The sequence below is a fragment of the Lithobates pipiens genome, unplaced genomic scaffold (genome assembly GCF_037356315.1).
Source record: "Lithobates pipiens isolate NorthernLeopardFrog02 unplaced genomic scaffold, aLitPip1_a1.2 Scaffold_8, whole genome shotgun sequence".
Taxonomy (NCBI): Eukaryota; Metazoa; Chordata; class Amphibia; order Anura; family Ranidae; genus Lithobates; species Lithobates pipiens.
In genome coordinates, this window is record NW_027507903.1 from 269,897,066 (window position 1) to 269,920,715 (window position 23,650).

Below are 23,650 nucleotides of genomic sequence, written 5' to 3' on the forward strand. Positions count from 1 at the left end.
TGGGACAATTTTCTCATTGTATTCTTTGTTTGCCCTCACCTTGTTTATCTAACGGATTTGACATTTCTTCAGATTACATTTCAGCAATCCTGTTCTAATTAAAAATGCCTCTGATTTTCCCAAGATTATTTTCTGAAAATGTGCAAGTATCTGTTTCCTAAAGATAGCAATCTCTATGTGAGTGCAGACTTTAAAGTCAATCCGGAAAACATCACGGAACTAAGTTTAGAATGTTTTGGGTGCTGATGCAGGTAACCATCAGACAAACAAAATTGCTGTAATTTGCCTTTTTTTCAGAGTTAAGGTGGTTTAATCATTCATTCATACTAAACACACCTATGATACAGAGTTAGTATAGTACAGCAAAAACATAATGTAAGAAAATTAGATTTGTTTTAGTAGTCAATTCCAGACATAGCATAGTGCATATTAACTGAAAGCAACAAACAAATACTCTTGCGATAAGTGTGATGTCTGGGTGATCTAATGTTCAAGAGATACTTTCTCAGGCCTTGCTGCCCTCCAGGAAACGGGTATCCTAGAAGTCATAAGAGAAATAAAGAAAACAGGGCGCACCAGCCTTGTGCACTATCCTTAATAAATTTATTAATAAAAACTGATTAAAAACTACTCAAACATGTGAAGAAAAATTGCTTTGTGAAAGCCTCCTATTGGTGGCAATCGGTCTAAGTATCGACAGTCTCCAGATGTGCAGGAGAGGACATCAGGACCACTGCTGACTGACGCATTTAGAAGAAATACCTTCTTCATCAGAGTCTTCTGATGTTTTTAGTTTGTATTTAATCTGTTTTTATCAATAAATTTATTAAGGATAATTCACAATGGCAGTGCGCCCTCTTTTCTTTATTTCTCTTAACTGAAAGCAAACCTTTGATTAATTTAAAGAAAAAGAGAGAGTGCAAAAAAGCTTCAGAGATCGTAATAGTTCAGTGCAGGCAAGATTTATTCAGCAGAAGTTTATATATTCTTTGGGAAATAATACCAAGAATACATAATGACTAAAGCTGGCCATATACAGTACTGATAGAAATTTGGCTGCTTTGGCACAGGTTGATTATTTCATCAACTTGTTCAGTAGCAGGTACCACTGTCAGAATACATTGTCCTGGCGGGGGGGGGGGGGGGGGTGGGGGGGTCACCTTGTCAACCTCGTTGGCTGATTGAAAAAAAAAACTTATCATGTATGGCCAGGTTTACCCTTGCATACAGTGGCAGCTGGTGGTCATTTTTTTTTGGGGTGGGGGGGCGATATTTGCTGTAATTCATGCTCCCGGCTTCCTGAAAGGGGCTGAAAGCATGATAGGGGGTGGAAAGGGGAGGTGACATACGTGCGCCCTTAATGGATGGGCCACCCATGCTTGCATCACTAGGGTATTAGGTTCAGTTCCCCTCACTGATACTGTGTGCATGTAGATAAGTATCTGTGGGGCCACTTAGCAATAACAGTGTAAAAAAAAAATCCCTGATCACATCCCACTTCCCCGGAGTACTACTGTGTCACTATGGTGACACTGAACTACTCTGATGACAGGATGTACAAAAAATAGTAAAAAAGAAAGAAATAAAAGATTAAAAAAAAAGACAAAATGTTTAAAAATGGAAAAAAATGATTTACCTTTTTTCTTTTACATACTGTCACCAGTCAGTATCACTGATCACTGGCACACCAGTCATGTGATGAAGCTGTGCTGCACTGATGACCATATGTAAAAAAACAAATTTTATTTAATTTCTTAATTTTACAAAAAAAATTTACAAAAAATTACAACTTGCAGTGCCTCTTCCTAAATACCTCAGACTTCCTACTTTCCAAAAAGGGGTCATATGGGGGTATTTGTACTGTCCCGACATTTTAGAAACCTCAAGAAATTAGAAAGGCCAATTAATATACAGGTATTGAGTATTATTGTTACTAAAGACATGTAGCAGAATACATTTTAGCCTAAATATATGAAGAAATTTGATTTCATTGGATATGTTTTATAATAGAAAGCAGAGAATATCAGGTTTTAAAAAAACAATTCAATTGTTTTTTAATTTTTAATTAAAAATAGTTTTTTAATTTATAAAGCAAAAAATAAAAAAGCCCAGTGGTGATCAAATGCCACCAAAAGAAAAAACTATTTGTGTAAAAAAAACTATATAGATTTCATTTGCGTACAGTGTTGCATTACTGCGCAATTGTCAGTTAAAGTAGCACAGTGCAGAATGCAGAGGATAGACGAGATGCAGTTTGGGAGGTTTGGCATCAGCAAGCAGATTTATTTGCGCTTAACTAGATATCCTACTCTTGTATTAGTCTTTCGAGCTTGGGATATGGAGGGAGGCAGATCTGCAAAAAAATGGCCTGGTCATAAAGGGGGTAAATCCTTCTGGTGGAGTGGTTAATTGAACAAGCTAGTAAATTAATACCTAAGAGTTTTAGTGAGGCAGTAGGAAACTGAACACTTTGGAATCCACCAAGAAACAGAGTAACTAATTTAAGAGCAACATGCACTTTAAACAGGATTAGCGTGCACACAAAAAAAATAAAAAAATCAGCAAAATGTAAAATCATCAATCTTTCTATTATGTTTTTGCAACATTCAGGCCTTCTATTGAAAGTCTTATTTACACAAATGGATCTTAATAGAGTTAATAGGAAATCCTCCTGAGGAAGCCACGTGTCCATGTGGCGTAACGCGTAGGGGAGGGGCAGTAGGACGGTACGGCACTCTTACCCTGAAGGAGATTTTGTGTAAGCATTAGGGGTGTTGAATATAATTGTAGCATCGATTCATCGCGATTTGGGTGTCTACAATGCGGCAACGATGCTACAATCGGCATAATCGGTTGGCGGGTGATGTCATCCAGAGTTGCCCCTCCCCTCCTGGGAGAAGCGCCCCCATCATACTCTACAAGTTTTAAAATAACTGTGTCTTAAGAAATCCCCTCTTATAATACATAAAGTACCCCACAGTTCAAGTGTACATGCCTTTTAAAAAATATGTAGAGATATAAAGCATATTTCAGACTGTTCCTCTGCACTCATGTGACTGCCCAGAACACAGCTCTCCTCTCTCCATCTAACAGCTTCAGTGGGTGGGGCTGAGAATCCTCTGCTGATGTCTGCAGAGAGGAGAGCAGCAAGTGGCCAGCCGGGTCTGAGTTGCATGTGACCTGAGGAACAGTCTGAAATATGCGGTATATATATATATATAGATACATATTTTTTAAAGGTATTTACAGTGGGGCATTTAACACACAATAAGAGGGGATTCGATAAGGCACAGTTAGTTTAACAGGAGTAAGCAGAGTACGTATAAGTGCACTCTGCTTACAACTTGTACTGACCACGTGGAAGAGTTCAGCTCCGTCTTCCCCGTTCACACATTCCACAGGAAGAGCTGAACTCTCAGCACTGAGAGATCTGTGAAGTTCACTGTATTCTGTTTATCAGCAGCAGATTCCATCACCTCTGTCCTCCCGGCAGCAGTGTGTTTTTCTACTATGTGAATGCCTGTACCCTGAGTGCCAGTGTCACTGATCCCACCATCTGTTTGCCTCCGATACCACTACCCCTCTGCCTGATCCCCCCTAGCCCTCTACCTCTGATCCCACCATCCGTCTGCCTGATCCCATCTATCCCTCTGCCTCTGATCCCATCTATCCCGCTGCCTCTGATCCCATCTATCCCTCTGCCTCTGATACCATCTATCCCTCTGCCTCTGATGCCATCTATCCCTCTGCCACTGATCCCATCTATCCTTCTGCCTCTGATCCCATCTATCCCTCTGCCACTGATCCCATCTATCCTTCTGCCTCTGATCCCATCTATCCCTCTGCCTCTGATCCCACCATCCCTCTGCCTGATCCCATCTATCCCTCTGCCTCTGATCCCACCATACTTCTGCCACAGATCCCACCATCCCTCTGCCACTGATCCCATCATCCCTATGCCAATGATCCCACCATCCCTCTGATCTCACCATTCCTCTACCTCTGATCCCCCCATCCCCCTGCCTCTGATCTCAACATCTCTCTGCCTCTGATATCAACATCCCTCTGCCACTGATCCCAACATCCCTCTGCCTGTGATCCCAACATCCCTTTGCCACTTGAGAAAAATTTTGTTTTTCTGACTGCTTGAATTTTCGAATAAAAAGTTTTTAACCATGCATTGTAATGCATCGCGGAATCAAATTGAATTGTGGACAGGATAATTGGAATCGAATCGAATCACAAGACCAGTGAAGATGCACACCCCTAGTAAGCATGCGGCTTGTGCAGTATCAAAGGGGTGTAAGTGTAGTGCCACTTGGAAAATGTGAGTAGTTATGTTTTAAATAAATAATACTTTTACATAGTTTTACATGATAAACACTATTGGCAATCCTTTCCTTTACACATGTGTTTGGTGAGACTGTCATGATTTGAGGATATACAGCAGCAACATCAAGGAGGAGGAACAAGGAGATATGGATACCCATTGTTTTAGTCTTAGTGGGACTATAAACCATTATTTGACTCAATTTAAATGTGTCACATTCCATCAGGTGAGAGCAAATCTGAAGGGGGAGCACCAGTGATGTGAAATACTGGCAGTCTAATTGAACACTAAGTGGTTAAAAGTAAACAAAGTGAGAACCACAAGACGATAGACTTTTTTTCGTTTGAATCACAGTACAGACTGCACATTTATCAACCTTTTACATATTCATTTTTTGCACAATAATAGTTTTAATTTTCACATATTTATATTCTATTTTAGTTAATATTGGATAAGTATATTTACTTGTGTGATTAATCATGGAAATGGATTATGGAATTATAATCATTTTTTTTGTTTAACCACTTGCCGACCGCCGCACGACGAAGTACGTCGACAGAATGGCACATGCAGGCATATGGGCGTACATGTACGTCCCTGCCTTCCCGCGGGTGGGGGGCCCGATCGCCCCCCCGGTGCCAGCGGTGGTCGGATTCCGTGCAGGAGCGATCCGGGATGAGGGGGCGGCCATTCATTCATGGCCACCCCCTCGCGATCGCTCCTGACGAATGAAATTGCAGCATGACATCACTTCCTCTCCTGTAATGTAAACACAGGCAGAGGAAGTGATGTAATCTCTCCTCCGTGTCAGTATTTTTCGTTCCGGCACCGAGGAGAGAGGATCGGTGAGTTGCACAAACACTACACTATACAGTAGAACACGCCAGGCACACTTTCACCCCCCCTTCACCCCCCGATCACCCCCCCAATCACCCCTGCACCCCCAGTCACAGTGACACCAATTGCATTTTTTTTTTTTATTATTGCATTGGTGTCATTTGTGACTGCAATAACTGTTAGGGCAGTTAGGGTTAGCCCCCTTTAGCTCTAGGGTACCCCCCTAACCCCCCCAATAAAGGTTTAACCCCGTGATCACCCCCCGTCGCCAGTATCACTAAGGCTGGGTTCACATTGCAGCGGTTTATGAGAACGGATGTGATTCGCACCGCATTGCAGTGCAAATCACATCCAATCTCTGTGCGATGCGAGTTCAGCCATACAGATAGTATGGCTGAATTCGCATCGCACCCGCCGCAAACTCGCATGGGACCCTTTTTTTGGTCCGCAGCAGAATCGGATCGCATGGGTGTTCACACCATGCGATCCGATTCCTGTCCGAGTTTGCAGATCGCACTGCGATATGCGAACTGATCTGGGGGTGTCATTAACATTTCCCTGACACTCCCTGCAGTTCGCATAGGGCAGTGTGAACTGCCGCCGGGAGGCATGCGATGCGGGAACCCGCCGCGGATTCACGGCGTTCCCGCATCGCTCCAGTATGAACCAAGCCTAATAAGCGATCGTTTTTCTGATCGCTGTATTAGTGTCACAGGTGACGCTAGTTAGGCAGGTAGGTATTTAGGTTCGCCGCAGCTTTTTATAGCGCCAGGGACCCCCATATACTACCGCATAAAGCCCCCTGATTGCCCCCTAGTTAACCCTTTCACCAGTGATCACCATATAACTGTTACAGGTGACGCTGGTTGATTCGTTATTTTTTTATAGTTTCAGGGCACCCGCCATTTATTACCTAATAAAGGTTTAACCCCCTGATCACCCGGCGGGTGATATAAGTTTGAGGGTCAGATAAGGTCTGCGTCGCCCCAGGCAGCGTCAGGTTAGTGCCAGTACCGCTAACACCCACGCGCAAAGCATACACCTCCCTTAGTAATATAGTATCTGATCAGATCTATATTAGCGTCGCTAGCAGTTTAGGTTTCCCAAAACGCATTGTTAGCGGGATCAGCCCAGATACCTGCTAGCACCTGCGTTTAGCCCCTCCGCCAAGCCCAGCCCAGCCCACCCAAGTGCACTATCGATCGATCACTGTCACTAACAAAACACAACACACATAACTGCTGCGTTCGCAGAGTCAGGCCTGATCCCTGCGATCTCTAACAGTTTTTTTTGTAGCGTTTTGATACAGTCGCTGACAGCCTAGTTGCTTTTTTACCTGTGAGTCTCACTAGTGTACCCCTAAATTTAGGGGTGTCTACTTTCCAAAATGGGGTCATTTGGGGGGGTTTTGTGTTATTTTGGCATTTTATGGCCTTCAAAACTGCGATAGGTAGTGAGGAGTGAAATCAAAAATTTACACCCTTAGAAATCCTGAAGGCGGTGCTTGGATTTCGGGGCCCCGTATGCGGCTAGGCTCCCAAAAAGTCCCACACATGTGGTATCCCCGTACTCAGGAGAAGCAGCAGAATTTATTTTGGGGTGTCATTTCACATATGCCCATGGCATGTGTGAGCAATATATCATTTAGTGACAACTTTGTGAAAAAAATAAATAAATAAATAAAAGTTTGTAATTTTCCCGCAACTTGTGGCAAAATATAAAATATTCCATGGACTCAACATGCCTCTCAGCAAATAGCTTGGGGTGTCTACTTTCTAAAATGGGGTCATTTGTGGGGGTTTTGTGCCATCTTGGCATTTTATGGCCTTCAAAACTGTGATAGGTAGTGAGGAGTGAAATTACAAATGTATGCCCTTAGAAATCCTGAAGGCGGTGCTTGGCTTTCGGGGCCCCGTACGCGGCTAGGCTTCCAAAAAGTCGACCACATATGGTATCCCCGTACTCAGGAGAAGCAGCAGAATGTATTTTGGGGTACAATTCCACATATAACCATGGCATGTGTGAGCAATATATCATTTAGTGACAACTTTGTGTAAAAAAAATAAATACATTTTGGCCTAAATGTATGACTAAAATTGAGTTTATTGGATTTTTCTAATAACAAAAAGTAGAAAATATCTTTTTTTTTCAAAATTTGCGGTCTTCTTACGTTTATATCGCAAAAAATAAAAATCGCAGAGTCAGTCAAATACCTTTAAAAGAAAGCTCTATTTGTGGGAAAAAAAGGACACAAATTTTGTTTGGGTACAACATTGCATGACCGCGCAATTACCAGTTAAAGCAGCGCAGTGCCAAATTGTAAAAAGACCTCTGGTCATTGACCAGCAAAATGGTCCGGTCTGAAAGTGGTTAATGAGACTGGACACTTTACATATTTGTATATTTATTTATTAGTGAATTGGTACATTTGGAGGTGGAAGTGCGGCACATTGGTTTTTGTATTTGGAACATCATTATGGGAATGTGAGAAGTGCTAGCCACTGTTATTTTAGTCCATATTAGTGTTCATGATTGCTCGCAAAGGTTCTTTCCATTTTAAGAGTTAGGAATAGGAAACCCTCTGCATTTCCAGTATTTATATTCATGCTGTGAACAGGTTGCAGGTCAATTCTGATAAATGTTTATTTGATAGGCAAGGACAAATATGGAAGCTAGACCAGGGCTTTGAAACGTGCGGTCATGCACTTTTGTTATCACAGCAATACAGCTGTTTCTGGCAGTATCATGCACTCCCATCAACAATGTTTTCTAGTTCACTGGAGCAGAAAGTCCAATCCCAAGCAGGAGAGCAGCTTGGTATTAATGATAAATGATTGAGCATGTTTATCGGTGCCAAATTGTGACTGGCAAAGTCTGCTGGGACTGGCATGCGTAACCTGGCATATTATATGAACAGATAGAGGAACAATTCTTCTATTTTACAAGACACTGCTCAAACACAATGCACACCTCTGTCAAGTAAAGAAGACATAATGTAGTACATGGCATTATAGTATGTGGAATATAAAAAAAATATTTTAGATGCCATTATGTTTCTAGGAATGTAATATAAAAAAAAAAAAAAAGTATGTTTCTACCTGAAGAATGGAAGATTTACCTTTTTTAAGATAGCAATATAATATATATATAATATATATATATATATATATAATATAATACAATATAATATACTGATGCTATTATTACATAATAGCTTAACAGCTGTTAAAGATAAACATCACTTTTAGTAGAAAAAAATATTATAGCATAAACAATTGCAGGTACTGCTCACTTAACAACCAGGTTCCATTCCAATGACCAGGTCATTAAACGAATTGGTTGTTAAACAAATCACAAGTAATCAATATTTTAAGCATTCTTAATTACTGTACTGTACTGTATTGTGATAAAAAGGTCTAAAACACAAAACTCCTGCTCAATAATGTTGTTTTAATTTGCATAAGTACAGAACAAAAAAGAAAATTCTGTACTGTACAATACAATAATGTATATATGCAAAGTTAGAGTGGGGAAAGTCGATCTTTAGTCCGAGTAGTCATTAAACGGGTAAGTCATTAAACGAGGAGTATCTGTACTACACAAGCCATTTGTAAATTAATGTTATTCAAAATTACCTATCCATTTCAATCCGCAGCTGCTCTAATTTTCTAAAAACCCCAGAAAAGTAATTCCCTGCTTTAGTGATTGGCTCACTGATATTCTCAGAGGTGTGCACTAACATACAAGTAAAATTTCTTCTCTGAAAGAAGCAAAGTACTTTTTTCTTTTTCTTTGCACGTTTCCCAGGTTTCTAGCTGCTACATAGCCACTGATCCTTGGAGGGCCTTACCTGGACCCCCCCCCAGATACAGTAGTAGTAGCACATTAGTGCTGCAATATAAGTTAGCCACAGGATGCTATATGGGTCCAGGGCTTTGGTGCATCCAATGGTGGAATCCTATCCCTGAAGAGTCCTCAAGGGAAAGATCTGGTTGCGGCTTAGTCTGCACAGGCAGTGAGTGATAACCCATCCAACTTGATGGGTTCAGTACTGGAAGCCACAATGTCTAGATACTGTATATGTTTTAGCAAAACCTTTCAGTACTTTTGAAGGTCCCAGGGGCCACAAAACTCCTCATCCACTCCTACAGAGTCTATCTCTGCTTTCCCTCTGACTGCTTCTGTGCTACCACAGAAGGAGTAGAAAGTAGTGTTTCCCCATTCAATTCTAAGATTCTAGTATTGGAAGAGACCCAATCCACTGACATCTCTCCCAAGCTTCAGGATGCCAAATCTATCCTGTATCAGCCCTGCCAAAGGTTACAAGCCTGGGTTTCCAAAACCTTCCCTTTACATTCTCTCTTACAGCATGTGTTTTATGGTGACTGGTCTCATCCTGAAAACGTTTTTATCCTTCCAAAGTATTTTGCTTAGCTGTATCATATTGAGGAGGATTTCCTAACAGATGTGCAGTGGTAGTCATGGAACCTGGCATATCTGACTTACCAAAACCTTCATGGTCCTGTTGAGAATGTCTCTGTTTTCAAGGACACTGTGGACAAAAGTTTAGAAGCCCTCTTCAAACCCTTATTCTTCCTGTTAGATTCTGCTATGCAACCTGCTCCTGCGACCACGTCAACCATGTCGTTTTCCAGACTTTAGCTGTCCTGCAAGTAGCAATTTGATAGGGAATGCCTCTCCTGCAACACATTGGACACCTACTAACAGTATAATTTTACCCCAGAAATGGAAAGCCAAAGCTTTTGCAGGCAAGCCTTAGGCTCCAGAGGCAAAAATTCGTTTTTCTAAAGAATTTCAATGGGTTCCTACTTGTTAAAAATTCTGCATGGAGTCTTCTAGGTCAGTCATTATTTTTCTTTCCTTTTCCTGGGGAATTTCTAGCCTCCAGGGCATAAAGGATGCCTACTTACACATTTCTATCCCACCGTGTCAATGCTATTTGCATTTTTTTATTGTTGTGTGTTTCCCCTCCCTGTGTCCTGTGCGTGGCACCTCAGATTTTCACCAAGGTGATCATATCCCCCCTTAATCTCCTCTTCTCAAGGGAGAATAAATTCAGTTCCTCTCATCCTTCCTAATAGCTGAGCTCTTTCGTACCTCTCATCTATTTGGTTGCCCTTCTCTGCACTTTCTCCAGTTCAGTAATATCCTTTTTGAGAACAGGTGTCCAAAACTGAACTGCATATTCCAGATGCGGTCTTACTTTTTCGCATACCATACACTGAGCTAAGTATTTTTTGTTAAACATAGGCACATGTTTTTATGATCACTTAAATAATTAAAAAAAAAATGTAAATAAGAATTCCAAGTATGGCATTTTATGTATAAATACATTGATCTAGCTTATATCAGTGTAATTTTGCCTACAACTTACCTCTAGAAGCTGGAAATCAGTGCCATAGACGCTGCTACTGCAATGATCTCCACAAGCTTTTAGGTCCCTTTTCGAGTAGTTGCTGCATTGTGAACACAGAAGGTGAGCCACTCTGCACAGGCACCATTCAGAGAAAGCTTTATATTTTCTTAATGAATGCAAGTTCTCTGGTTGGACGAGGTGGAGAGGCGAGGAGGTTAGGTCACGCTACCCACCTCATACAATCAGAGAATGCTTTAGAATGTAATTGTGTGACTGGCTCACTGATTTTCTCAAAAGTCTATATAAGTCTATTATAATAAACTAGATGCTCCCATTTGGATTCTGTCTGCAAAGGGCACGGTGAAATAAACTGATTTTTCTTCAAATATGAAACAAAGTTTGTCAATATCCTTACAATTGGCATAAATCACCCAGAGGGGATTATTCTTTCATCAACAAAAGTGGAATTACACTTTAACCGATTGCTGACCAGCCAGCGTCATTATACTGCGGCAGGTTGGCACAATCCCGCAAACTGTCATAGCTGTACATCGGCCCTTTAAATGCCTATAGCAGGCTCGCACGGGGGAACCGATGACTGACGGGCACAAGAGCCAGAACAGGGACATGTGTGTGTGTGTGTAAACACACAAATCCCTGTTCTTTGAGAAGAGGAGAGATAGATCATCTGTTCATACTAGCTAGGAACAACGGTATGTCTCCTCTAGTCAGTTCCATCCTCCCACAGTTAGAAACACAAACGAAGGAACACATTTAACCCCTTGATCGCTCTCTAGTGTTAACCCCCATCCTACCAGTGACATATATACAGTAATCAGTGCATTCGTATAGCACTGGTCGTTGTATAAATGTCAGTGGTCCCAAAAATGTGTCAAAAGTGTCTGATCTGTCCGTCACAATGTCGCAGTACTGCAAAAAAACGCTGATCACCACCATTACTAGTAAAAAAGAAAAAAATTATAAAAATGCCATAAATCTATCACATAGTTTGTAGACGCTATAACTTTTGTGCAAACCAATTAATATACTGTACGCTTATTGTGATTTTTTTTTACCAAAAATATGTAGAAGAATATATATTGGCCAAAACTGATGAAGAAATTAGATTTTTAAAAAACATTTTTGGGGACATTGATTACAGCAAAAAGTTAAAAATTTTGTTTTTTTCAAAATTGTCGCTTTTTTGTTTATAGCGTAAAAATTTAAAACGCAAAGGTGATCAAATACCACCAAAAGAAAGCTCAATTTGTGGGAAAAAAAGGATGTCAATTTTGTTTGGGTACAGCGTCATACGACTATGCAATTGTCAGTTAAAGTGGCGCAGTGCCGTATCGCAAAAATGACCTGGTCATTAAGCATTCCAATCTTCCAATCTGTAAGTGGTTAAATGAACTCAGGTCAGCTTTTTACAGTTTGATTCACAAAATATTTGATAAAGCAAGCTGCATTATATATTTAAGCTAATGTGGACCATTTTTGAAATATGTATCTTTAATACAATGTATCTTTAATTTTGTTACATTTTCTTTTCATGTCTAAGTCATTTGAAATACCTCCAGGCTTTTATACATTAAAAGAGCTTCATGATTATCTGCAATCTCAGCTGCACATAAGAGCTACAGAGACACTATCAGTTTCTTAATGACTAATTAGTTTCAGTTCAAAGTTGGTACAATCCTTCGTCAGTGACTAAATGCGGTCCAGCAGACGTGAACAAATTAGCCTTTGTAAGCCAGTGTATTTAATTTAAGAGTCAGAACCCAAAAGCCAGAAGCTTCAGCAAGTAGTGCAGCCTTGCACCTGTCTCATACACAATAAGTCTAGTTTTATTACGACAAAACCCACGGCAGTCTGTTTTTCATCACCTGCGTCACAAGGTCTAATAGATGAGAAGGCTGTAGGCAGTTTGCCATCCTGGCCTATTGGATTTCTCCTGGTTTTACCCATGAACTTTAGAACCCTCAGTCCACCCAGAGGTTTTCTTTCACTAAAGGTGACACAGTTAAAATGAAAGGGTAGATAAAAGGAGCGACCGATATCCAATTAGAAGCAAAGTGCAGGTGAATATGTAGTCGTATTGAGAGTAGCAACACGTGATAAAGCCTTTGGCTTTATCATGTGTTGCTACTTTCAATACAATGTCTACATATCCACCTGCATTTTGCTTCTACTTGGATATCGGGTGCCCATTTTACCCTTACAAGTATATGTGAAAATGACCTTGAGCCCGTACCCAGAGGTAGCAGCCCAACCCCCCAGAAGGGCTCACTGCCACTTTTCTGTCAAGTTGGGCCGGATTCATTGATGTTAAAGCGGGGTTCCACCCTAAAGTGGAACTTCCGCTGATCGGAACCCTCCCCCCCTCCGGTGTCACAATTGGCACCTTTCAGGGGGGAGGGGGGGGTGCAGATACCTGTCAAAGACAGGTATTTACACCCACTTCCAGGCATAGACTCCCACGGGAGTCTATGCCTTTTCCTGTCCCTGCGCGCTGTCTGCTGGGACACACACGGGTCCCAGAGACAGCGCGGACAATTCCTATTGCGCTGCGTGACTCGTGCATGCGCAGGAGGGAACCGGGAAGTGAAGCCGCTTCACATCACTTCCTGATTCCCCCACCTAGAATGGTGGCGGCAGCAGCCGAGAGCCGAGCAATCGATCGGCCTCGGCTGCCGGCATCGCTGGACCCCGGGACAGGTGAGTGTCCATTTATTAAAAGTCAGCAGCTGCAGTATTTGTAGCTGCTGGCTTTTAATATTTTTTTCCGCAGTGCTGTCCCGCTTTAATTACTCCATCAACACAGTTAGTGTTGATGTGGGTATCCTTCCCACAGCACTATTGTGTTCTGCAGACAGGAAGCCTTCCGCACCAGCAGAATGCGATGATCAGTGTTGCCGGCTCTAGCCGGAGGCACTGATAGTTTGGAAGAAACCCAACATGCTGGTTGCACACGAGATAATTGATAGATCAATTTTTACACAACCAACTAGCCCATACATGGCTCAAAACTCATTCGGTCTTTGCTGAACTGGCATAGATTTCGATCCATGTATGGCTGGATTTAGTCAGTGTGAATCACAGTAGAGCCCTAATGATCATGACTTGTTATATTGTTTAATTGGTCCCAAGCCCTACTCCATAAAAGCCTTGGTTTCAACACACTGCATTTTTGAAGGCCAACAAGCCGTATACATTTTAGAATAAATGACCTTATATTTTCTGAATCAATATTATTATTTGGCTTTATCTGTGCTGTAAACTATCTGTAAGCAATCGGCCGAGGGCTAGCTCTCTTAATAATGAAATAAGGATTAAGCCTAATATTTGTTTGGATTTCTGGTGGAAGTGGGACATGCAAATACATTCTGCCTTAAGAATGTTCTAGTGTACCCCACTGTGTCTATTAAGAGAAAACAAATCAAGTTTTTTTCCTATTTCTGGAAATTGTAGCAACTTTCACTGTGTCTCGTGTCTCATTTCTCCTGTCCTATTATTATGCTCTTAGGCTTAAGCAGACTTTAGACATTCTACATATGTCTAAAAAACTTAACTTAGGTACAGAGAGTGTATGTAGCACACTGTGTCCAAACCACCCCTCCAATTCCTCCCCTCTGCTGAGCCTCCCCAACCCTTCTTAACAGGAAATCCTGGCTGTCAGCCTATGAGCCAGTGTATGTAAACACTGTTTAGAAGCAATATTCAGAAACAGAATGAAGCATTGTTGCTATTTTCTCATTCATATGAAGTTCAAAGTGGTGACCTTTGATCTGTATATGATGTCAGTCAGAGCAACCTTAATAATAAAAAAAAGTTTTTGCCTTTTATTTATCTTTTAATAAAATGTGTTTAACTTCTTGTTTCAGTTAACACTAATCACCCTTAATTAATTATTTTTCCTCTTAATTAGCTACTATTTCTCTACTGTTTTTATTCCTATTTTGTAAACCATTTGTATTTTTTTTTATTTGTTTTGTTCATTAATTTTTTTAATTAAAAATAAAATTGAAAAAGGGCCTTTATTTCATTTGTAAAAACTTTACAATGCTTTGTGCCAGAATTCCAAAATCATACTTTTAGACAAAAGGATAAAATATAGACTTTTTATCTACAGCAATATATTTTTTAACACTGACATGGTATAATAAAAATAGAATTTTAGAAGTGTACCCCAAAACAATTATATATTTTTTTTTATGTTGAAGTGTGTGTATAGCTAGTTTTTTTAATTTAATTTTATATAGGGTGAGGAAAGCTTAAAATCCCTGCTAATTTATTTTTTGGAGAGTCTGTCCTGGAAATCCAACAGGAAGTCAGAGATAATCTCTACAAAGTGAGGAGAATTCCAGTCTAAGCCCTTGTACACACGGTCGGAGATTTTGCCAACCAAATCCGTCGGATTTTGCCCGTCGGATTTAGTCCGACGGATTGTGTCCGAAACTGTTGCACACACACGGTCGGGCCAAGTTGGCGAAAAATCCGATCTCTCAGAACGTGATGACGTAATTTCGTTACGATGGGACTACATTCAGGCTAGTAGCCAATAGCTTTGATGTAGGAATTTGATCTGAGCATGCGTGGCACTTGGTCCGATGAAAATGCTCTACACATGATCGGATTAGGTCCGTCCGGCCCAGTTGGTCGAGATATATTTCCAACATGTTGGAAAATTGGGTCGGATGGAGATTCAGATGGAATCAGTCCGATGCATACCACACACAGTCGGATTATCTGACGACACGGTCCGATAAGACTCATTCTGACAGATTCTCCAACCGTGTGTACAAGGGCTAAAGCCTAGTACACATGGACTAAATGTCGGCTGGCATCAGCTGATTTAATAGAAACCAGCTGACATTTGACCCTTGTGTACAGCAGCCAGCTTCTGTCGAAGGGACATGACCGAAAAAGGTCTGCTAACTGGCTCCCGATCAGCACTCTCAACCAATGGCTGAGATCCCTGACCGGAGTGTTCTGGCAGGGGGCCGTTAGAACACATCAGTAGGGGAGATCGCTGAAGTAACACTGAATTGTTAGTACAGCGGCTCTGACCTGAGCTGTCAGGTTTTTTTTTTTGGTTCAACACAGAGGGTAGTGTTTATGAGACTTTAGGCAGTTGTCGCCAGAACAAGCGTCCTGAGTAGAAGATTTACTTGTTTTGGATTTCCAATCACTTGGTCACCAGGATGAATAGAATGAGTAAATCCGTTCATAAATGAAATGAATCTTAGCTGGTTCAGCAGGGACCAGCTGAGGTTGGATCCATGTATGGGCAGGCTGATTGTACCCACGTAAATACTTTGACCAACTTGGGTACAACCAGCATGTCAGATTTTTAAAAATCAAAGTAGTGCAGTGCAATCATATGATATAAATGTCCTGTAAAAAAACTGTCCAAAATCCGATGCCAGAAACAATAACAAGATCAATAAAGCAGCAAAAGTCTCTGTGTAAAGATAAAAGCATTCACTTTCACCAAAGGTGACAACTCACTCCACTGACAGATGGATTGATCGCGTACCTTATACAATTGACCCCTGAACTAACAGGATGGTCAAAAGCACTTGCCCCACCTCAGGGTATACAAATAATGGAGCTTTGGTTCCCGGTAGGCAGATGGGACCCCAATTATATTTGGAAGTGTAAGGAAGACTAAAGGCCCGTACATACAATTGGACTTTTCGAAGGTAAATGTTGGATGTCAGGCTGTTGGTGGAAAATCCGACCGTGTGTATGCTCCATCCGCAATTGTTGTCAGACTTTCCGTCAACAAATGTTGGCTAGCATGTCTTCAAATTTTCCGCCAACAAATGTGTGCTGTCGGATCTTCCGATCGTGTGTACACAAGTCCGTCAGACAAAAGTCCAAAGTACAAACACGCATGCTTGTAAGAAAGGACAAGCCAGAAGCGGTTGGTCTTGTAAACTAGTGCTCGTAATGGAGAATTAACATTCGAGAGGCAAATTATGAAATCTCCAAATGCAGCGCATATTCTGTTCCTCTTTAATTGGATAATAATGAAGCTGCTTTGCTGGTGGTACTGATGGAGTTATTGCAAACACATTTTCAAAGGCTTTTTTTTCTAGTGATATCAAGAATAATATTATTATGCTTTTTTTTTTTTTTTGGGCAAGTTACCACAACACCATTATCCCATAGTTTTTAAAAAACAAAGATACAACTATGTTGGTGTTCCTTGTCAATTTTACATTGTATTTTTTAAAATGTAACTGCCTACACCCAAACTGTCATTTGAAGTAAAACGCATAGCCAAGTATTATGCTACACAACTTTTTTATTGTGCATTAAAAAAAGGAAACAAATAAAATGAGACATGCTATCTGCCAATAGAACTTAACCAAAATAAAAAATACCAAATCAAATCATTATTCAACCAAAAAATAATGTCAAAGCAATAAATCCAAGGGCAATAATAAATAACATGTTATAAATGGCCTTCCAGAAACAAACTGGAAAGCATGAAATGAAAAGCTCTAAATGAAAAGCTCTAAATGAAAAGCGCAAAATGAAAAGCTCTAAATGAAAAACGCGAAAAGAAAAGCGCGAATCAACACTCACCAGCAGAAGGAGCCCAAAGGGTGGCGCTAAAGAGATGAAAAATCTCGTAGTATGCCACTACACTCATAATTGTTGGCCAACATTTGTGTGACCGTGTGTATACAAGACAAAATTCCACAGTTTTGCTGGCGGAAAGTCCGATCGCGTGTACCAGGCATAATAGTGCTTTCTTATCCACATGAGGTGTAAAATCTTACCAGTTTATTTGTATATTAAAAAGAATTTTCATTTTGATCTGAAAAGCCTTCAAATGACCTAAAGATTAAAGATTAAATTTAAATGTTTTTCTTACCCAAATGCAATATTTACCTTTCCGTACTTCTTTGGCTTTTACACCTTACACGTCTTAATTAACACTATTTTATGATAACTATATCAGCTTTCACTACATTTCCCGTGTAACTTTTTTTTAACCGGAGTATAGCTATTCTTCTAAAGCGTTCACTCTTTATCCAGTAACATTACTTTTAAACTGTTTACCATCACAAGTAGCCTAGAAGTTATGTTTTCATACAAGCCTTTTCAATGCCTATTTTCTGTCTGTAGAAAGACATGAACATCCATTCAATACGTCTTTTCACGATTCCTGGATTATCACTAATCCTGTTATTTTCAGATACTGTATATAGCTAAGGTTTTAGCTGTTGCATATAGAATGTCTATCATTAAAATTGAAAATGTTCTGAAAGGCTCTGCTCACTCATCACAGTTTACAATTTCAGCAGCAACTTCACTACTGAATTGTTAATGCTTTATGTCTTTCTTTCCTTAATCACTTATGTTTCCACGCATGACTTTTTACCTTAAGAAAATGAAAGTCTGACTGCGCACGGTGGGAAAAATGGCTCCTTTATTCCATTGCATTGTTTGAGCTATTTGATCCGAGCATTATTTTTTTATTAAGCAGCAATGATTGAGAAGTTCTGACATTTCAATTACTTGTAGCAGGGCTGCATGTTGGCAGAGGTGCAAGCTAATAAAAAGCCAAGATTAATCCTGCATTTTTGTGCATTGTTTGAATCGGAAAATGGCGTCATCGTTATTCTGAAGGAGAAACAGTTCTGCTTTTAGAATGGAAACTGAAATAATCTGAGCTGGTAGATCTACTCAGTCATCATGTTCTAATTAACAAAATTTAACTCTCTAGATTTGATAAAAATCAAACTGTCCTTGTGATTGATGTCACCAGTTTGGAAAGTAATAGAAAATATCACAGTTGTCACCAGGAAACGAAAGTATGGGAGGTCTCCTAGTGGAGTTAACTGTTTTGGTGACATCTGTCAATAGAGGGATTTTCCTTCCCTTTGGAGGACATTAATAACCATCCACATCTTTATATCCAGTTTTTAGTGCTGTGCTTGACTCTGCTGGGTAGATTTCAGCTCACTTCCTGTTACAATGTGACAGTATAAGAAATTAGATGAATGGTTGTCATGACAGGAAAAGACTGCCAGTAATAAAAACCTGGACAATTATCTAACTCTTTCACGTTTTACTGAAAAAGGGGTTTAGCTGCAGACTGTGTCCTCACTGGAAAGATTTCTGTTGGATCAGGAAGTGAGGAAAAAATGGGGTCACAGACAGAAGTAAAAAAAAATTGGGGGTTCTATATTTCTCCCACTGTCCAAAACAAAAACAAAACAAAGGTTTATTGAAGTTGATGTTAGGCTTTATGTGCATCTTAAAATACATCTCTCCGAAAGACACATAGCTTTGATCGCAAACCCATCCAATAACTGTATTTGACACTGCTTACGTCTACTACGTTTACAAGAAGTATACCAGACAAATCTCATGTACATGTCCTGTCTACTCTCCATTTAAACTGTAATCTTCTTTTGGCCAGTCTAATTGCTGCTGAATTACACGTGCATGTACATACATGTATATTTAATATCATTCCAAATACCCCCTTGTTCTTACATTATACCATACTGCAGAAGATGTCGGTGCTATATGAAATAATTACAATAATAATCAACAGTTGTTTAACAAATATGACACATTAAAATACTACTACTACTTATAGTACAACAATGATCTTTTTGCCCCACTACTGTTATCCCCAAATCCAATTTTTTTTTACATTTTATATATATTTTATGTTCTAGCTAAGACACCCTTCGCCCACTCATCAAAATCAGGAAGGCAAATTTCACTGTCATATTAAGCTCTTCTTAGAAGTACCTGTCAAGTAGCCAAATCCCTGTAGAGGATGTTAAAGGGCTCATTCATGCTATGGGGTTGATTGATACTAAAACTGGAGAGTGCAAAATCTGGTGCAGCTCTGCATAGTAACTGGTCAGCTTCCAGTTTTTTTTTTGTCAAAGCTTAAAGCGGGAGTAAACCCAGTTTCAAAAAACACTTACATTCCCGGCATGCCGGAAATGCTAACTTTCACATTGGTTGTGCTCTCAACCAAACTTTCAAACCATCCAATGTCTGGTTTCATAACTGATCACATGTGCAGCATTATGGCAGTCGAAGAATCATTAGAGGCCAAGATGGCAGCTTCCTTGACTGAAAACGATAGAAGGGTTTACTTCCACTTTAATTGAACAAGCTGAAGTTAGAAGCTGATTGGCTTCCATGCACAGCTGCACCAGATTTTGCACCCTTTGGATTTAATACATCAACTCCAATGTGTTGTGACCTATGTTTTTCTGCCCTGAATAAACACAAGTCACCTCTAGGCCACATAGATAACAATTGCTGGTGAGTTTTTCATTGCAGTGCAGAAAATTGTAGCATGATTTTTTGCACTGCACAGGATGGCATTGCATGTCACCACACAACAGTGCCACGCACCGCACTGCTGTGGAGTGGCATGAATGAAGTTTCTATGAATGAAGTGAACTATGTGACCGTTTTAAATGAAGTTGAAAGATAAAAAGGAAAAAAGCAACAAAAATAAAGCAAAAAAAAACAAAACAAGCAGGGTGATATGCTAAAAAATGCATCATGCTGCTCCTTGCCCAATCCAACACTGCGCTAGACTTCAACAATATGAAGGTAATAGCACAGCCTTCTAAGCCTATCGTCTGGGTATGATGGTATATCTTTACATACAACTACCTATTCCCTGTATTTTTATTCAGGTAAAGAACAAAGCAACAACACATATCTAGCTATCACTTAGCTATCAGCTTATTCATTCAGTAAATGGAATGGTTCAAGTCCTTGGGGTCTTTTATCAAATCATGGTTACCTGGGCTACTTTTTGTAATTTGGTTTAACTCTTTTTGGTGTACAGTATCCTATTAGAAAGTGCAATTTTGAGGATTCTGTAGGATAACGTTACACTGATGGCAACAGTAAATAAAAGACATTACATTAATGTTGCTTTGGGCATTCACTCTGCTTTGATTTAAATTACCTTTTTGTATTTCAAACAATTATGTAGCCCCTTAGTGAAAAAAGGATACAAGAAGCTATCCTAAAGTTCCGGGTCTCCATATAAACACCAGACTTTTCAGTAGGCAAATGGTTTGGTGTTTTTGTATTCAGTATAAAGAAATAACTCCCATATATGTTTAAGCCGGTGTTTCTCAACTCCAGTCCTCAAGGCGTCACAACAGGTTATGTTTTCGGGCTCTCCATTATTTTTCACAGGTGATTTGATCAGTTTCACTACCTTAGTAATTACCACAGCTGTTTCATCTGAGGGAAATCCTGAAAACATAACCCGATGGGGTGCTTTGAGGACTGGAGTTGAGAAACACTGGTTTAAGCTCACACATTCCTATAAACTTCTATTTGCTTTGTGAGATTTACAAGCAAATATGCAGGAGAGTAAGGGCCTGTGTTGACCAGCGTTGATGGGCAAATGCAACATGCTTTTGACATTCATTTTAGATGCTTCTGAGGTTATTGTAGATGCAGTTGACTTCTGCATTACAATACGCTTGTATTTGGAGAGTAACTCTGAAGTGAACAAAAGCCCATAGGCAGAGGTTCTAATAATAAAAATCATAGCTAGGGTTGAGGTGCAGGTTTGCAGCCGCCATAGGTTTTCAATAAATTAATGGCAAATCAGGTATATTTGGGCAAAAGTTTTGTAGGTTTTAAAGTGCATACCCTTTGATACTGTTCAGAAAAGTCACAAGAGCAACTCACTTTTATTAAAAGGCTGCTGAGTTATCTATTCATTCAAATACTGTGTGACTTTGCTGAGCAGTGGCCATATTGTCCATGTGGGTTTGAGCTGATAGGGAGAGATACTTTTTTTTGTTTTTTCATTTATTATTTATTTGGCTTTGATACATGTCCCTCATGGCAGTGCCCGGCTTCTTATGCCATTTAACAATAGCATGCTTATTAGGCCTACAAATGTTCAGAACTGCATACAAAGATCTTCACCCATAGACATCAGTGGAAATTGCTGCAAAGTTCATCAGCTTTGAGCAAGATTTGCAAAAATTTCTGAGAACCAAACTCACTCATCCCTAATCATAGCTATATGACGATATGTGGTTTATCTACCTTTATTTTAATGCAAACTGTTAGATACCCTGTTTCCCCGAAAAATAAGACCTACCTCAAAAATAAGACCTATTGTTATTTTCCAGGAGGGCTGCAATATAAGCCCTACCCCGAAAATAAGCCCTAGTTTAAAATGCTTGTAAAAAATCCTATAATCCACTCTATGACAGTAGTATATATTGTACAATATGTGTGTTTCTGTAATATAATTGTGCCAAATAGCTTCGGTACAGCACCACTCAGCACTCAGCTGACCTCCCGCTGCTCTCCTCCTCTTCTCCCAGCTGTCAGAGGGGGATCTCGCCCCCCCTCTGCAATGCTCAGAGAGGGGAAGAGAGCTCCGGGTGGGTCACGGAAGCACCGAGTGGTGCTATAACGAAGGTATTTGGCACAAATATATTACAGAAACACATACATTGTACAATATATACTACTATAACAGAGTGGATTATAGGATTTTACAAGCATTTTAACTTGGTTCACACTGGGGATTCCTGACAGGCAGGGAGGGAGAGGGGGACAGAAGACAGCACATTACATGGTAAGACCTACCCAGAAAATAACCCCTACTGTGTTTTTGGTTGCCAAAATGAATATAAGACCTGGGCTTATTTTTGGGGAAACACAGTAGAGCCAATTTGGTTTGATTGCAGACTAGCTGGTAAGTTTGCTGGGAAATTTTCTGTTGTTTGTAATGTGCATGGTCACGAGATGGCCACCTCCAAAGCAGAAGACATTATAATTTGAAACAGACTTACCAGTAATGCAAAGAAGGACATGCCCCCAAAAAAAGTAATGGTCATAAAATTCACCACAAAGGGAAATTCCAAGCGATAAAACAATCACAGTTCAAATAAATATATATGAAATTGGCTGGCAAAAAATACATGTTCTTCTGATCAATTTAGTCTTTCCAGCCTAAAGTGTGCCTTCCTATAATTACTGCAACACATTGAAGTCTGTAGTTCTGCAGAATCTGTATCAATGATCCACAAGCTCTTTGTGGTAATAATGAATGTGATCACACTAGTAACATCCACCCTGAAGGCTCATCCTCCTCTTACTACAGCTAAATATCACCGAATCCAAATCATCAATTTAAAGAACATGCACTCCCACTACAAGTCTGATTTTAGCTATGAGCTGTTGTTAGACAAATTAGTTTGAAGACAGACTTCAGCTAAATTTGCTGCATGAACTGAACAATTATTTCATGGCTTTTGAAGGTACTGTACATATTAGAAAGTGAAGGTGTTTTCTTAAAATATCCTGAGTTTTGCTGTAACTAGCCAGAATCATTAAAAAACAATTACTTACATTTTAGAGAAAGAAAGTTGCTGTTTATTTCTACGCACATTTTTAGCTGAAATGTTGGTCTTACCTTTACTAGATAAGCCTGACAATCACTGACATAGTCATATTCCAAGCCATCAAAAGTGTAATAGTGACGATCGCCATACACAGTACAGACAGAAGGACATGGGTAACTGGTGCAGTTAAATACTCCTCTTTTGCAAACGCTATAAGAAAAGATTCAGGTTAGCACATATTAATTGAAGTGACAGATACAATTATTTTCCACACTGAACATATTTAAACATCCCATAGATACTAATATCTAGATATAGAGGTTGTAGATGACCAGTGCTGTTCCTAAAGCCCCATACACACTATCAGATTATCTGCTGAGTTTTTCCTTCAGATTTACCAAAACCATATAATATAAGGACAAACCTTAGGAGTTTCAATGTGTATGCAATCAGGCAGGCCCTTCTACTACATGGTTTTGGTAAATCTGAAGGAAAAACTCAGCAGATAATCTGATAGTGTGTATGGGGCTCAAGAGACTTTCTTGCTGTAATGTTCATAAAAATCTCAAACTACTGAAATTTCTTCCCCGTTCTTAGTTCTGCCATACATATTGTTCCACCAGATCTAAAGTTGTTAGTTCAGATAGCAAAATAATGACACCTATATTAAAAAGGGGAATTTTAGGGGTGGGTGTGGCGATTCTAATGGTATGCGAC

The 23,650-nt window shown here is 39.9% G+C and overlaps 1 protein-coding gene across 3 annotated transcripts in view; it reads right to left on the bottom strand.

Annotated features, from left to right (window-relative positions):
* Window positions 1-23,650, bottom strand: part of OTOGL (otogelin like) — a 253,043-nt gene that overhangs the window by 131,123 nt on the left and 98,270 nt on the right. For all 3 annotated transcript variants that reach the window (XM_077471956.1, XM_077471955.1, XM_077471957.1), the window contains one exon: window positions 23,005-23,143. In XM_077471956.1, coding sequence (XP_077328082.1) covers window positions 23,005-23,143 — 139 coding nt within the window. The remainder of the gene's footprint in view (window positions 1-23,004; window positions 23,144-23,650) is intronic.